At 51.0% G+C, this 13,910-nt stretch overlaps 1 protein-coding gene across 3 annotated transcripts in view; it reads left to right on the forward strand.

Moving 5' to 3' along the window:
* Positions 1-13,910, forward strand: part of RPS6KA1 (ribosomal protein S6 kinase A1) — a 40,770-nt gene that overhangs the window by 20,826 nt on the left and 6,034 nt on the right. For all 3 annotated transcript variants that reach the window (XM_003799800.3, XM_023519107.1, XM_023519106.1), the window contains 11 exons: positions 751-857; positions 1,567-1,604; positions 1,931-2,073; positions 2,442-2,512; positions 2,768-2,856; positions 3,840-3,904; positions 4,114-4,216; positions 5,620-5,750; positions 6,910-7,035; positions 7,229-7,318; positions 7,708-7,866. In XM_003799800.3, the coding sequence (XP_003799848.1) occupies positions 751-857; positions 1,567-1,604; positions 1,931-2,073; positions 2,442-2,512; positions 2,768-2,856; positions 3,840-3,904; positions 4,114-4,216; positions 5,620-5,750; positions 6,910-7,035; positions 7,229-7,318; positions 7,708-7,866 (1,122 nt within the window). The remainder of the gene's footprint in view (positions 1-750; positions 858-1,566; positions 1,605-1,930; positions 2,074-2,441; positions 2,513-2,767; positions 2,857-3,839; positions 3,905-4,113; positions 4,217-5,619; positions 5,751-6,909; positions 7,036-7,228; positions 7,319-7,707; positions 7,867-13,910) is intronic.

Raw genomic sequence — 13,910 nt, forward strand, 5'->3', positions numbered from 1 at the left:
AAAAAAATGTGTTTGAATGTGTATTACAAGTACATGATTCAAAAGAAAAATATTCATCAAGATGTCTTTCTCCTATTCCAGCCCCTCCTCCCACAGATAAACATTTTTATTGGTTTCTTTTTGTTGTTGTTGTTGCATTTGTCACTGCTGTTTTAGCTGGCCGGGGCCGGGTTTGAACCCATTACCCTCAGCATATGCGGCTGGTGCCCTACCAACTGAGCCACAGGCACCACCCTTTACTGGTTTCTTGTTAAACCTTTCCATGTTTCTTTTGCAAACAAATCTGATGTACATTCTGAATCCCTGTCTCCACTTTCGTTCATAAAAAGTGCCGTTCTGTATACATTGTTCAGTACTTTGCTTTTGTCAAGATTGGCTATCTCGGAGATCGTTCCACATTAGAACGTGGAGAAACTCCTTGTTCTAGTTTATGGCAGCGGAGCACTTCATTATGTGGGGAGACTGTTTATTCCAGCCTTCTACTCCTGGCCCCTTGGGCTGTTTCCAACCTTTTGCTATTTCCAAATAATGACACAACGAGTGACTTGTACACTAGTTACTTCAAACCCCTTTATGGCAAGAAGGCTGTGTGCGTTAGCTTCCTCCTGAAGCTAGTCTCCAAGGTTCACTGAACTGGTCTCCAAGGCTCATCCTGGGCTAGCATGTCAGCACAGGGGAGTGCTGACTGCCCAATACCCTAGTTCCTGAGGAAGAGGGGGTCCCAACTGAAGCTCCTCTTGCCTTTTGCAGGTTATGTTCACGGAGGAGGACGTGAAGTTTTACCTGGCCGAGCTGGCTTTGGGCCTGGACCACCTGCACAGCCTGGGAATCATTTATAGAGACCTTAAGCCTGAGAAGTGAGTGGAGCCCCCATCCCTACCTACACCTCCCCAGGGAGGCCTCTTCTAGATCAGAGTCATCCTGATGAGATAGGTGTGGCTCTCCCCAGGAGTGTCCCCTTCTCATGGGCAGTCTGAAGAATGGATGAGTAGAGTGAGTGGCAGCGGCGCAGGCTGACCTAGAGGGCTGCCCAGTTGCTAGTGTTGCCATTATCAAGGTCTCGGTACTTGCCATGCAGGTGTGTTACCCACCTTCTTTTCTAATCTAGTGTGACATCTGAGATGCTACCTTTAAAGGTCATTCCTTGATATAGCCCTCCATAGAACTTCCCTAAATTTCCTCGAATGGTATCGTGGGAGCAGGGGGTAGGGTGGAATGAGATCTGGCTTCAGAGTTAGCCAGACCTGAATTCAAATCCTGTCTCCACCAGCTGCCGAGGACTGAAGGGAGTTACTTAACTCCTCTGAACTTTAGTTTCCCTGTTAGTGAAATGGGACCAGAATAGTACCTACCAAACACAGTTGTTTCAAGGATTGGCAAAAATGGTAGGCAACACACCTGCATGGCACTGCCACGATGCTCGGCACCTACCTGCTCAGCAGGTAGATCTGGGTAGAGCACCTTCACTGGGTGGTACCCAACTCCCACAGCCCCATGGTGCCGCCAGAACCTGCACAGTGGTCACAGTGCAGGTGAGCAGCCCTGACCCCCATCTCTCTATTACAGCATCCTTCTGGATGAAGAGGGCCACATCAAGCTCACAGGTGAGTGGAGGGCACCTGCCCCTGTGGGCCCCTAATCCATCTTGACTGACTACCAGGGTCTCATTCTTCCTGAGAGGCAGTGCCAGCTATTTGGACATGCTCAGAAACCCAGGCCCCAGACTTGGAACACCCTGGGTTTGAATCCCAGCTCCCTACTATTTAACCTGGGGCAAGTCCCCCAACTTTTCTGTACCTTAGCTTCCTTCTGAATGCCATGGTGGTGATCCTCTCAGGCTTCTGGGTAGCAGGGTGGGTATGCAGCCCCAAGGGTGGCAGCAAGGAAAGCTGGGGTCTGAGGATATGTCTTCTTGCCCTTCTTGCTACAGACTTTGGCCTGAGCAAGGAGGCCATTGACCACGAGAAGAAGGCCTACTCCTTCTGTGGGACAGTGGAGTACATGGCCCCTGAGGTCGTCAACCGCCAGGGCCACACCCACAGTGCAGACTGGTGGTCCTATGGGGTGTTGATGGTGAGTACCCGGCAGGGGTAAAGGATCCAGCCCAAGCCTCTGGCCTCAGTTTCCTCTTCGGTACAGTGAGGGGTTAATCTTCTCTGATACTCCTCCTGCCCTCCTCTTACAGCCAAGTTGGCCTGACCCTACCTGGGGTGCCCCTAACTTGGCTCTGGGCCTCTCCCCAGCATCAGGCCCTTCCTGTTTCTTTTTGTGGTCTGGGTTTGCAGTGGGGTAGGGGGCAGATATAATTCGTGTTTCAGGTGGATTTGGATGTACGGCAGACCAGCAAGGACCCTGGGACTGGAGCTTAGAGGCCTGGGTAGGGGGAGGCAGGAGGTATGGGACACAGGGACCAGAGCCTGATAAACCCTTGTCCTCTGCAGTTTGAGATGCTGACAGGCTCCCTGCCCTTCCAGGGGAAGGACCGGAAAGAGACCATGACGCTAATTCTGAAGTAAGCACAGCTCTGCCCAGACACTCTGCCCAAACTCAGTTTGGGAGCCTCAGATTCCCCCATCAATGAGACACTCCCCTGGGTTAAACATTGTACCTTTTTATCCGCTGGGGCCTATGGGAGGGATCTATGCAGTCTTTGGGAGGTGAGTTAGTAGGTGGCTTGTCTGAGCTGAGTTAGACCTAGGCAGAAGGGGAGGGCAGGTGGGACCTCTGGGGCGGGGCTCAGCCCTCACAAGCCCCGGGGCTGTTTCAGGGCAAAGCTGGGCATGCCCCAGTTTCTGAGCACGGAAGCCCAGAGCCTTCTGCGGGCCCTGTTCAAGCGGAATCCTGCCAACCGGCTCGGTAAGCAACCCCAGCTCAGGGGCGGGGTGTGGCGGTGGGAGCAGGGTCCAGCTGCAGCCTGGGCCACAGGGCTACATCTGGAGCTGAAAAGGGCTGTTGTCCTTTGTGTGGGCAGACAATGCTGCGGGCCACCCTGTTTTCTGGCTCCATGTGTGGTGTTGTGGCGGGGGGTTGACCTGTGTGTAGGGGGAAGGCAGGAACTGAGTCATCCTTATTCCCTCTGGGGACAAGGACAGAGGCCCCCACACAGCTTCTCCGCCAAGGCTGCTGGCACAACAGAAAGAACATGAGCTCAGGAGTCAGAAGGCTCAGGTCCTAGTCCCAGCTCTATGTTGGGTCCCCACTGCCTGGCACACAACAGTCCCTCCATAAATATTTGTTGGATAAATGAATGTCATTTTTGAGCTTCAGTGACCCAAGGCAGGTGATTCACCTCTTTGAGCCCCAGGTTCTTCATCTCAGTGGGAGATGATGATTCTGAACTCACAGGGCTCTGTTGATGTGAGGTGCATGAACATGCCTGGCATGTAGTAGGAGTTTCAGTTTATGTTGGCTTCCCCAGCTTCTGGGTTCCCCTGGTCCATGATTAGCTTTGTAAGGTCAAGTCCAGGTCCTGGGGTCAAGTGGTTTAAAGAGCAGTAGGATAAGAGGAACAGAGATGAGGCCTACGTTGGGAGTGGTTAGGGGCCCGCAGTAGATTTTGAAACAAGTCCAGCCTCTATCCTGACTGTGACCTTGGAGAAGTTGCCTGACCTCTCTGGGTCTTTCTTCTTCTATCAGTACATTGGAGCTTGATCATTAAAGGCTACAGAAAGTGGGAAATGCTGAGTGGGCAACAGGGCTGTGTGGATTCAAGACAGGGTGAGCCCACTCCCTGCTCTGCTCCAGCAGCTGGTCCTGAGCACTGTGAGGCTGCTGGGCGGGCAGGGCCGTGTCTATGGGTTGGACCATCCAAGGCAGATTCTTCATTTGGGCTCTTTCAGGCTCCGGCCCTGATGGGGCAGAGGAAATCAAACGGCATGTCTTCTACTCCACCATTGACTGGAATGTGAGTGTGTCCATCCACATGAGGGCTCTGGCCAGGCTCCAGCCATGCTGGCCACAGAAAGGGTGATGGGAAGGGGGCTCTACCAAGGGCCTCAGCTGCAGGAGCAGAGTATGATGGCCTTCCCTTGGAGACAAGGACTGGCCTGCATGAGGCTCTCAGTGGGCTCCTGGGGCTGCTCTGGTGACCAGAGTGCCCACTCCCCCTTGCAGAAGCTTTACCGTCGTGAGATCAAGCCTCCTTTTAAGCCAGCTGTGGCTCAGCCTGATGACACCTTCTACTTTGACACTGAGTTCACGTCCCGCACACCCAGGGGTATGTCCCTTGTCGGTTTGTCTGTCCTGGGCTGGTACAATGGGGAGGCAGCGAGTCAGGGGCAGCTAGGGACTCTGGCAGGCCCAGGTGTGTGGGTAGACAGGCGGGTGAGTTTCTGGCTCTGAGGGACTCTGACTCTTTGTCCTGCCACTCTGCCTGACTCTCCCACTCTGGGGCTCTGTGGGCCTCTTTGTGTTTTCGTGAGGGAGTGGGGGTTATGTGGGTGGTTGAGGCCACAATAGAAAAGTCAGGACCCCTGCCCTGGGCATCTTTCACCCCACTGGGAAGACCAAATACATTAGGCTCACCCCACGTCAGAGATAAAGAATCTGACCCAGCAACACTGCGTGGTGGAGACAGTCTGGCTGAGCAGAGATGACAGCACCCACGGGTCAGGGGCAGAAATGAGAAGCGGCTTTGGCTGTTCTGATTGCTGAGCCTCAGTGTGCTTGTCTGGAACATGGGTGTAGCCACAAACCCACTATTTCCCTGGGGTTGCTATAAGAAGACATTGAGGGGGCTTCTGGGAGGGAGCTTGGTAAATCTTAACTTTTGGCCAGATTTTGGCAGTGGGTGAAGAGTAGAATGTTGGTTCTAGGGATGTTTTAGCAGAAGGGGTGCTTTTTTCACTGCAGCTTACACACTTTTGATGACAGGGAGCTCACTACTTCTCCAGATAGTCTGTCCCTACTGTGTGCCAGCTACATGGGTATTGACAGTGAACAAGACAGACCCAGGGCCTCCCTTCATGCAGCTCAGCCACCATTGGGAGAGAGGCATGAAGATAGTTGCTGGGCAGTGTGACAAATGCAGCTTCAGAGGGGGCAGGGGCCAGAGGAGCAGCACCGGGTAAGACTTCTCAGAGGAGGAAGTGTGTGAGCTGAGCCTTGATGGGTAGGTGAGGGGTAGATTATCTAGTCAGGATCTGGGAAGTCCAGTGTGGCTCAGCTGTTGTATAGGGAGGGAGGCTAAGGTTACAAGGACCTCAGTTGCCAGGCTAAGGACCCTGGCTCACTCCTGAGCGCAGAGGGGAGCATTTGAAGGATGCAGGCAGGACAGCAGGTGTGAGCTTGGAACCATGTCTCTGGCTGATGTGCAGAGATGGACCTGAAGAGGCAGATCTCAGGCAGCAGGCTGGGGAGGAGGCATCCAGGAAGGGGACGATTATCTTGACCTGGTCTGGAGGCCGGGTATGGGAGTCTTCATGTTCCTCGTGCATCAGGACTGGGCTGGTCTAAACACACAGGAGCAGTTGGGCTAAGGCCAGGATGGCTGGGCCCTGCATGTGCTGTCACCACAGCCAGCTGCTGTGGCAGGTCTGGAAGCCCATGGGCCCCCTTTGCTGGGCTGCTTTGGGATCACATGTACCTCTTCAGGCTCACATCCCCCTCCTGTCCTTACAGATTCTCCCGGCATCCCCCCCAGTGCTGGTGCCCATCAACTCTTTCGTGGCTTCAGCTTTGTGGCCACTGGCCTGATGGAGGATGACAGCAAGCCTCGAGCCACCCAGGCGCCACTGAACTCAGTGGTGCAGGTAAGGAAAGTGGGACACTGCTGCTCTGTCATGCTTTTCCACCTAGAAGCCAGACAGGCAGCTGAGAATAGGGTCTGGGGTCAGACAGGCCTGGGTTCAAGCCATGGGACCCACAGGGCCTCCAGCCTCCTCAATACGTAAAGTGGGGATGATGATATCTCCATACAGTGGCCCTGATAATTGACCAACAATATGGATGTAAATTTCCTGATGCAGAGCCAGGGGCTGGGTAATGCTAGGCGTTGCCCAGGGTAATGGTGAGTGGCTGGCGGGAATGGGTGGCAGGAGGCTGTGCCTCTTCGCATTTGTCTCCTCTACGTGTACTTTCACTGCTCCCTGGAAAGTTTAGCATTGAGAGACTCCTGAGTCTAGAGCTTACAAGTAAGGGACTTTGGGTGAGACACTTGCCTTCCTGGTGCCTCGATTCCTCATCTGTAAATGGGGGTAATGATAGACTCTGCCTTCCTAGAGTTGTGAGGATTATGTGAGTTAATATGTGTACAGTTGAGGGATTGATGAGGCCAAGAGTTCAAGAGCAGCTTGAACAACATAGCAAGACCCTGTCTCTCCAAAAATAAAAAAAAATTAAACCAAACTAGATGGAAGTACAATAGACACAAACCAGGACTATCCGTGGGACCTGTACTCACCAGATGGAGGTGCTTAGAATAGTGCCTGTCACACAGCACATCCTAGGCACCATGCGAGCATTTGCTACTGTTAATGGCTCAACGCCTTGAGATGCCCCATGATGTGCGCCATGACACCCTAGAAAGGAGAAGCAACTTGCCCAAAGTAAATGGCAGAGTGGGGACCCAGCTCAGGGCTCCTGTGTCCTCCTCACTCCTGTGTAGGCTTCTCAAAACCACAAACCTCTCAGTGTATGTGTTGTGACTCTCTTGCCCATCTCTTCTCCTGCCCCCTGACCACAAACTGCAGCCCAGGCAGGCTGGGAGCCAGCGAGTAGCCCATTGTATAGCATAGAAAACTGAGGCTTAGCAAGGGTCAGGTGCTCACCTAAGGTCACATGGCCAACACTCTACCCCAGGCCTCCTGGCTCTTCTCTGGTGCCATCTCCACTGAGTTGAGCCTGGGAGGCTGTGGGTCACCCTTGGCGCTCTGGAGCAAGGGATCAGGGCCATGTCTTGGTTTCCTGCAGCAACTCCATGGGAAGAACCTGGTTTTTAGCGACGGCTACGTGGTAAAAGAAACAATCGGTGTGGGCTCCTACTCTGTGTGCAAGCGCTGTGTCCACAAGGCCACCAACATGGAGTATGCTGTCAAGGTGGGCCTCCTGACCGCGTCCTGGCCAAGGCTGCCAGGCTGGGGGTGAGGCCAATGTTGCTATGGCCCTCTGGTGGGAAGGGGTGGTGCCTGAAGCTCTGGGCAGGTGAAAGGCAGACTCCAGGACCTGCAGTATAGCTCTGTGGCAGGCAAGGCCACTGGAGTCTGTCACCCACATGCACTCCTTTGTTCAGGTCATCGACAAGAGCAAGCGGGATCCCTCAGAAGAGATAGAAATTCTTCTGCGGTACGGGCAGCACCCCAACATCATCACTTTGAAAGATGTGAGTAGGGTCCATGAGACTGGGTGGGTGCTGGGACACCCAGTGCTCTTGAATTTGTCTGGGGGCTCCCATTTCTTTGACTTCTGGTCCCTCTCCCAGTGCTCACGGGAAGAGGAGGAATACCCTTGGTTCCTCCAGTCTGGCTAGAACCCAAAGGCCTTCCACTTCAGGCATAGGCATTCCCCAGAATGGACTCACCCAACTGGCTAAGTCCATGCTCATCAGAGGACCAAGGCCAGCATCCCCCATCTGGTCAGGAGCCCAGATAGGGGAAGGGCCTGCCAGGGGCACTGAGGCTCATGTCATTCTTCTCTGGTCCGTGGAGCTGGTGACCAGGGGGCCCAGGCCTGGTACTGGAGAGAGGGTCCTGATGGTGAGGTCTTTGGTAGGTGTACGATGATGGCAAGCACGTGTACCTGGTGACGGAGCTGATGCGGGGTGGGGAGCTGCTGGACAAGATCTTACGGCAGAAGTTCTTCTCTGAGCGGGAGGCCAGCTGTGTCTTGCACACCATCAGCAAGACCGTGGAGTATCTACACTCACAGGGGGTGAGTCTGGACTAGGCGAGGCAACGAGGGGTGAAGGGGTGGTGCCCGAACTGAGGGCTGGAGTGGCAGTCCCCAACCAGCCACACACAGGGGAGACTAGAGGGGGTGGGCAGGTGAGTGTATGGATGCAAGGAAGGGAGAGATGAGGCAACATTGTGAAAAGGAACATTTATTCAGTACCTACCGTGTACCAGGCCCCATGCTAAGGTTTAATGTAAGGTGAACTTTCCTTACCTTATCTCAACTGATTGTACAGCCACCCTGGGGTAAGTGCTGTTACAGGCCCCACTTTATAGGTAAGAAGACTGAAGCTCAGAGAGGTAAGGCCATTTGCCCAAGGTCACACAGCCAGGGGAGAGTGGAGCCAGAATGTCAGACTAAGGAATGGGGTGGGGGAGGTTCAGGGAGAGTAATTTTTTGGAACACAATGGCAGGATCACTGTGTGGAGCTTCAGACAGATGAACTTGACCTTAGGTTTCATTGCTAAGGTAGAGGAAGTGGATGCAGGAGGAAATGCTGCTAGAAACACAGAAGTGCTGCAAAAGAGATGTAGGTCCAAACAGCACACTGTGGCCTTATTGTTGCAAAGGCAAGGGAGCCCTAGATGACGTTGGGCCCAAGGCTGCAGAGGGAGCTGAAAGAGGGAGAGAAGTTCCTTGGGGTATAACAAAACTTGTTTTGGGGTTATTTTTTCTGAGACAGAGTCTCACTTTGTCGTCTTTGGTAGAGTGCCATGGCATCACAGCTCACAGCAACCTCCAGCTCTTGGGCTTAGGCAATTCTCTTGCTCCTCCCAAGTAGCTGGGACTATAGGTGCCCTCCACAACGCCCGGCTATTTTTTGTTGCAGTTTGGCCAGGGCTGGGTTGGAACCCGCCACCCTAGGTATATGGGGCTGGCGCTCTACCCACTGAGCCACAGGCACAGCCCTGGACTTCATTATTTAGGCCACTGACTTGAGATCAGTTGTGTGGAATGTTCCACATTCTAGATTTGTCTGTCATCCTCATAGTTTCTCTGTTGCCTACGTTTCCTATAATCTGCAAGGGGCTCTATTGTCTATTAGATTCAGCCTCAAAATTTTTTTTTTTTTTTTTTTGAGACGGAGCCTCAAGCTATCCCCCTGGGTAGAGTGCCGTGGCATCACGCTCACAGCAACCTCCAACTCCTGGGCTCAAGCGAGTCTCCTGCCTCAGCCTCCCAAGTAGCTGGGACCACAGGCACCCACCACAACGCCTGGCCACTTTTTGGTTGCAGCCATCATTGTTGTTTGGCAGGCCCGGGCTGGGGATTCGAACCCGCCACCTTAGGTGTATGTGGCTGGCGCCTCAGCCTCAAATTTTTGAGGTAGAATGGGCCAAGTTCTTCCACTCCATGGGGTGTGCAGTGCAGTTAACACTACATCACATTGGTGAGCGTATGTCACGTGGCGCCACCCCCATCAGTCATGTCAAGTGGACTGATCTCTTCACTGTGAAAATCCTCATCTGATGATTTCACCTTTTCAGGATCTTTGCCTTAATCAGTTATTTCATTAGGCTTTGCAAAAGTGGTGATGCCTGGTTATGTTGAATTTATTAGGAGAAATGATTTTATAAAAAAGAACATTATCTCATAACCAAAGCTTCCATTTGCTTACCGCGTGTGCTTTTAATGGTCCTGGTTAAAGTGGCTTTGGTTTTTGAAGTGGCCAGTGCAAACAGACTAATAGTTAACATGTCAGGTCAGAGCGTAAATGTGTTTCTTTTTCCTGTTTTGTTCTTAAGTGAATACTAGTTAAAGTTACCTCCAAGAAGGCTAGAAGACAGCCAAGCCAGTGAGTTACCAGGGGGTCTCCTGAAGCCCAGAGCAAGGAATAAACTTTGAGCCCCTTCCACTAGGGGTGTTTAAGCTCCAAGTAGAGACAACTGCTTGGTGGGGATGCTCCTGGAGGAAATTTTCTCCTTCCCAAAGCCAAGAGTCCATGAGTCTCCAAAGTTTCTGGCCCTTTCTGAATCCCAGGGGCAGGTAATAAGGAAATAGGAAGCTCTTCTTGTTGAGATATTTGGAGAGGATTGATCTGGTGTCAGCAGTAACTGTGGTTGTGAGCTGGGAATCCCACAGTAGCTGAGGGATAGGAAGGAGGTGACAGGAACAGGGATCCCTATTTGTTTGTTTGTTTGTTTATTTAGAGACAGAATCTCATTCTGTTGCTCAGGCTAGAGTGCTGAGGCATCAGCCTGACTCACAGAGACCTGGGTTCAAGCAATTTTCTTGCCTCAGCCTCCCAAGGAGCTAATACAGTTGTGCCCACCACAATTCCCAAGAGAAGCTGAGTAGCCTCCCAAGTAGCTAATACAGTTGGGCCCACCACAACTCCTGGCTAATTTTTCTAGTTTTAATAGAGATGGGGTGTCATTCTTGCTCAGGCTGGTCTCAAACTCCTGAGCTCAAGTGATCCTCCTGTCTCAGACTCAAAGAATTCTGGTATTATAGGCATGACTCACTTCGCCCGGGGCCCTCTCTGTTTGTTTTAATATTATCTTTTTATTGAAGTATTGTATAAATACACAGACGTGCACAAATCATAATGTAAAAGGCAATAAATTTTAAAAAAATGAATACAGCCATGTCACCAGCACCCAGATCAATAACAAAGCATTACCAGTTCCTCAAAGCTCCCCCTTGCCAAGGTAATCATTCTAAGCTAACTTCTAATAGATTCATTTTGCATTTTATATAAATATTGTCTTTTTTTTGGACAGAGTACTCACTCTATCACCCTGGATAGAGTGCCATGGCATCATAGCTCCCAGCAACTTCAAATTCCTGGGTTCAGGAGATTCTCCTGCCTCAGCCTCCCAAGTAGCTGGGACTACAGGCACCCACCACAATGCCTGGGTAGTTTTTCTATTTTTAGTAGAGATGGGGTCTTGCTCTTGCTCAGGCTGGTCTTCAACTCCTGAGCTTAAGCAATGCAGAGTGCTGGGATTACAAGCGTGAGCCACTTTACCCAGCTAAACATTGTCTTTCGTATCAGGTGTCTGCCACTCAATGGTGTCTTTGAGATTCATCCATGCTGTTATGTGGCTATAATTCATTCATTTTCATTGCTGTATGAAATTCTGCTATATGAACAGACTGTGATTTAATTGTCCAGTCTTCTATTAGAAGATGTTGGATTGAGGCTCGGCGCCTGTGGCTCAAGTGGCTAAGGCACCAGCCACATACACCTAAGGTGGCGGGTTCGAATCCAGCCCGGACCCGCCAAACAACAATGACAGCTGCAACCAAAAAATAGCCGGGCGTTGTGGTGGGCGCCTGTGGTCCCAGCTACTTGGGAGGCAGAGGCAGGAGACTCGCCTGAGCCCAGGAGTTGGAGGTTGCTGTGAGCTGTGATGCCACAGCACTCTACCCAGGAGGATAGCTTGAGGCTCTGTCTCAAAAAAAAAAAACCAAAAAAAGAAGATATTGGATTGTTACCAGTTTTTGGCTATGTGACATTCTAGTGCTTGTCTTTTGGTGAACACGTGTACATTTGGGGGTTGGTTGTACAGCTAACGGGGATTGCTAGGTCATAGTATAGGAGAGTTCCGGTACTCGCCTACGCTTGGTATTTTCCACTCTTTAGTCATAGTCATTCTGGTAGGTGTGGAGTAGTCTCATATTGTAGTTTTAATTTGCATTTCCCTGCTGATGAATGAAGTGAAGCACTTCTTTATATTTACTGCCATTTGGACAGCCTCATCTGTGAAATGCCTGTTCCAGTCTTCTGTCTTGTCTTTTTTTAAAATTGGGTTGTGTGCTTTTTTCATGGTATTTTGCGGGAGGTTTGTTATTTGATGTGTGGAGCCCCCTCAAGTCCCTGGGCTGTTTCCATGGGCTGTGTTAGCCCTGGGCTTTGGCTCATCTCTTTAACCAGATGATTCCTGCCAAACACCTCCACCTCTGTTTTTGGCTGGTCACAGGTGCCCAAATGTACATTCTCTGCTGCTGCCACAGGCCCAGCAGGATACTCCATACTCTACATATTAACTCATTTAATTGTGCCACTGAACCTGCAAAGAAGGTATTGTCATTATCTCCATTTATAAATGAAGGAAGTGGAGCTCTGCGTGCTTCAGTAACTTACCCAAAGACTCAAAGCTGATCTAGCTCCGGAGTCTGAGTGTGTGTGGTCAGCATCTGTCCTCTAATTTTCTTGTCCTGTAGTTTGTCCTGTCATTTTTAATGCTTCTTCACAAGCCCTCACTCTATCTTAACATCCAGGATGGTAGTAGGGTTCATTCAGCTCCAGGCAATTCTGTGGTTACAGCTGTGACAACAGCTCCCAATTCCTAAGTCCTGGGTTAAATTCTCCACCTCTTCCCGTCAACCCTGGGGGTGGAGCACCATTTTCAGCCCCATTTTACAGGTGAAAAAACTGAGGGCTGGAGAGGTTAAATGACATGCCCACGACCACACAGTTCTGGATGGATGGTAAAGCCAGGTCCCACACTCTGCCTGACTCTTTCCTGTGACTGAGATCACAACTCTGCTAGAGGTTGTAGCCTACAACACAGTGACTACATTAGGCCTACAGACAGATTTTGTTTGGCCTGCTAGAAGAGCGATGTCTTTTGGCTTGGGGGTTGGTTTGATAAAGTTTGGGAATTTGGCTGCTTTTCAAAAAACTGGGTCCAAGTTGCTATATGGTGACTGTCTGCTAGAGCTAAGTAGCAGCTGCTCTTTAGGGCTGGTTGGCACAGTCTCACTCCACTCGGCTTCCCTTCTCGCTTGCCCAGCCAGTTGTGCCCAGCCAGTTGGGCAGTAAGATGTGAGAGTGTTCCCTCCTCCCCTACATATGCACCTCAGGGTCAGGGGTTAGATCACCTCTGATATTCTATGCTTCCGTCTCCCTGCTATCCCGCTACTGGCAGTGGTGAGACTTGGTTTCCTATAGGAATGTGTTTCTTTGTGTTAGGGTAAGATGAAGGTCAAAAACTTCCATGTACCTGTTTCCCCAAATTGTCATTTGTGTCACACTAAACTGGAAAGACCACGGAATTAAGAACTGGATTGAAGTCTCACCTCTGCCTCCAATTTACACAAGCAGGTCAAGTAGCCTCAGTTTTCTCTGTAAAATAATGCCTGCCTGCCCACATACCAAGATTCAGTGGGCAACACTGGTGAGATCATGACTGGGAAAGTATTGTACTTTATAAACTGGGGATTCACTTGTACAGGGTAGTTGGTGTCCTCAGCCGAGCTGAGCATCCCTGACCTTTAGGACACTTAGCTGGGTCCTCAGTGGGGAAAAGCTCAGGGCTTAGGGTTGTACTCAAGGCCAGATGATTGTGTTTGAAGGAGAGTGTCCAAGGGACTGCTCCAAGGCTTGGATATGATTTGAAGTGTGCTGCTGGGGCCTCCCTGGCAGTTGGCTCTTCTCTCATCTTCCTGCACTTTTCCATCTGGTGGAGGTAGGCTGTGCTGGGCCATGTCTACCCTCTAATCTGTCCCCTCCACAAGCATCTGCTGGGGGGCTCAGGGCTCAACTGGGACTATGAAAGGACCGTCTGGATAAAGCCAGTTAATCTGTGATACTCAGCTAATCTAACCCCCAAGTCCAAGTGTTTCAGGGTGTGATTTGTTATTTCTTGCACAAAGTTCACTTAGCACTTGCTCAGCCAGATCCTGTGCCGGATGCTGGAGGTGAACAGGCATTCCACAGACAGATGTGGTTATGGTCATTACCAAAGGAAGCCCCAGCGGCCTGGGCTCAGTGTTCCTGAGGGGATGCAGTGGACGATGAAGCTAGAACAGATAGTTTGGGACTTTGGGCTTTATCTTGCAGATAGTAGGTTTTTGACAGTGCCCAGGGAGGATCCATTAGCTCATGAGAGGAGAAGCAGGAAGGTGAGAAGACGAGTTGAGTTTGGTTTATGTTGAATTTGAGGCTCTGTGGAATAGGAAAGTTGTAGCCCAGGGTTGGAGATCTGAGGGTTATTGGTAATATGAGGTGACAGAGGGTAGTCTATGAATCAAACTATACAGAGGGAGAGGGGGAAAAATGAAAAGTGAAGTCA

The sequence above is a fragment of the Otolemur garnettii genome, unplaced genomic scaffold, assembly GCF_000181295.1.
Source record: "Otolemur garnettii isolate 467f Iridium unplaced genomic scaffold, OtoGar3 scaffold00156, whole genome shotgun sequence".
In the NCBI taxonomy this organism is placed as follows: domain Eukaryota; kingdom Metazoa; phylum Chordata; class Mammalia; order Primates; family Galagidae; genus Otolemur; species Otolemur garnettii.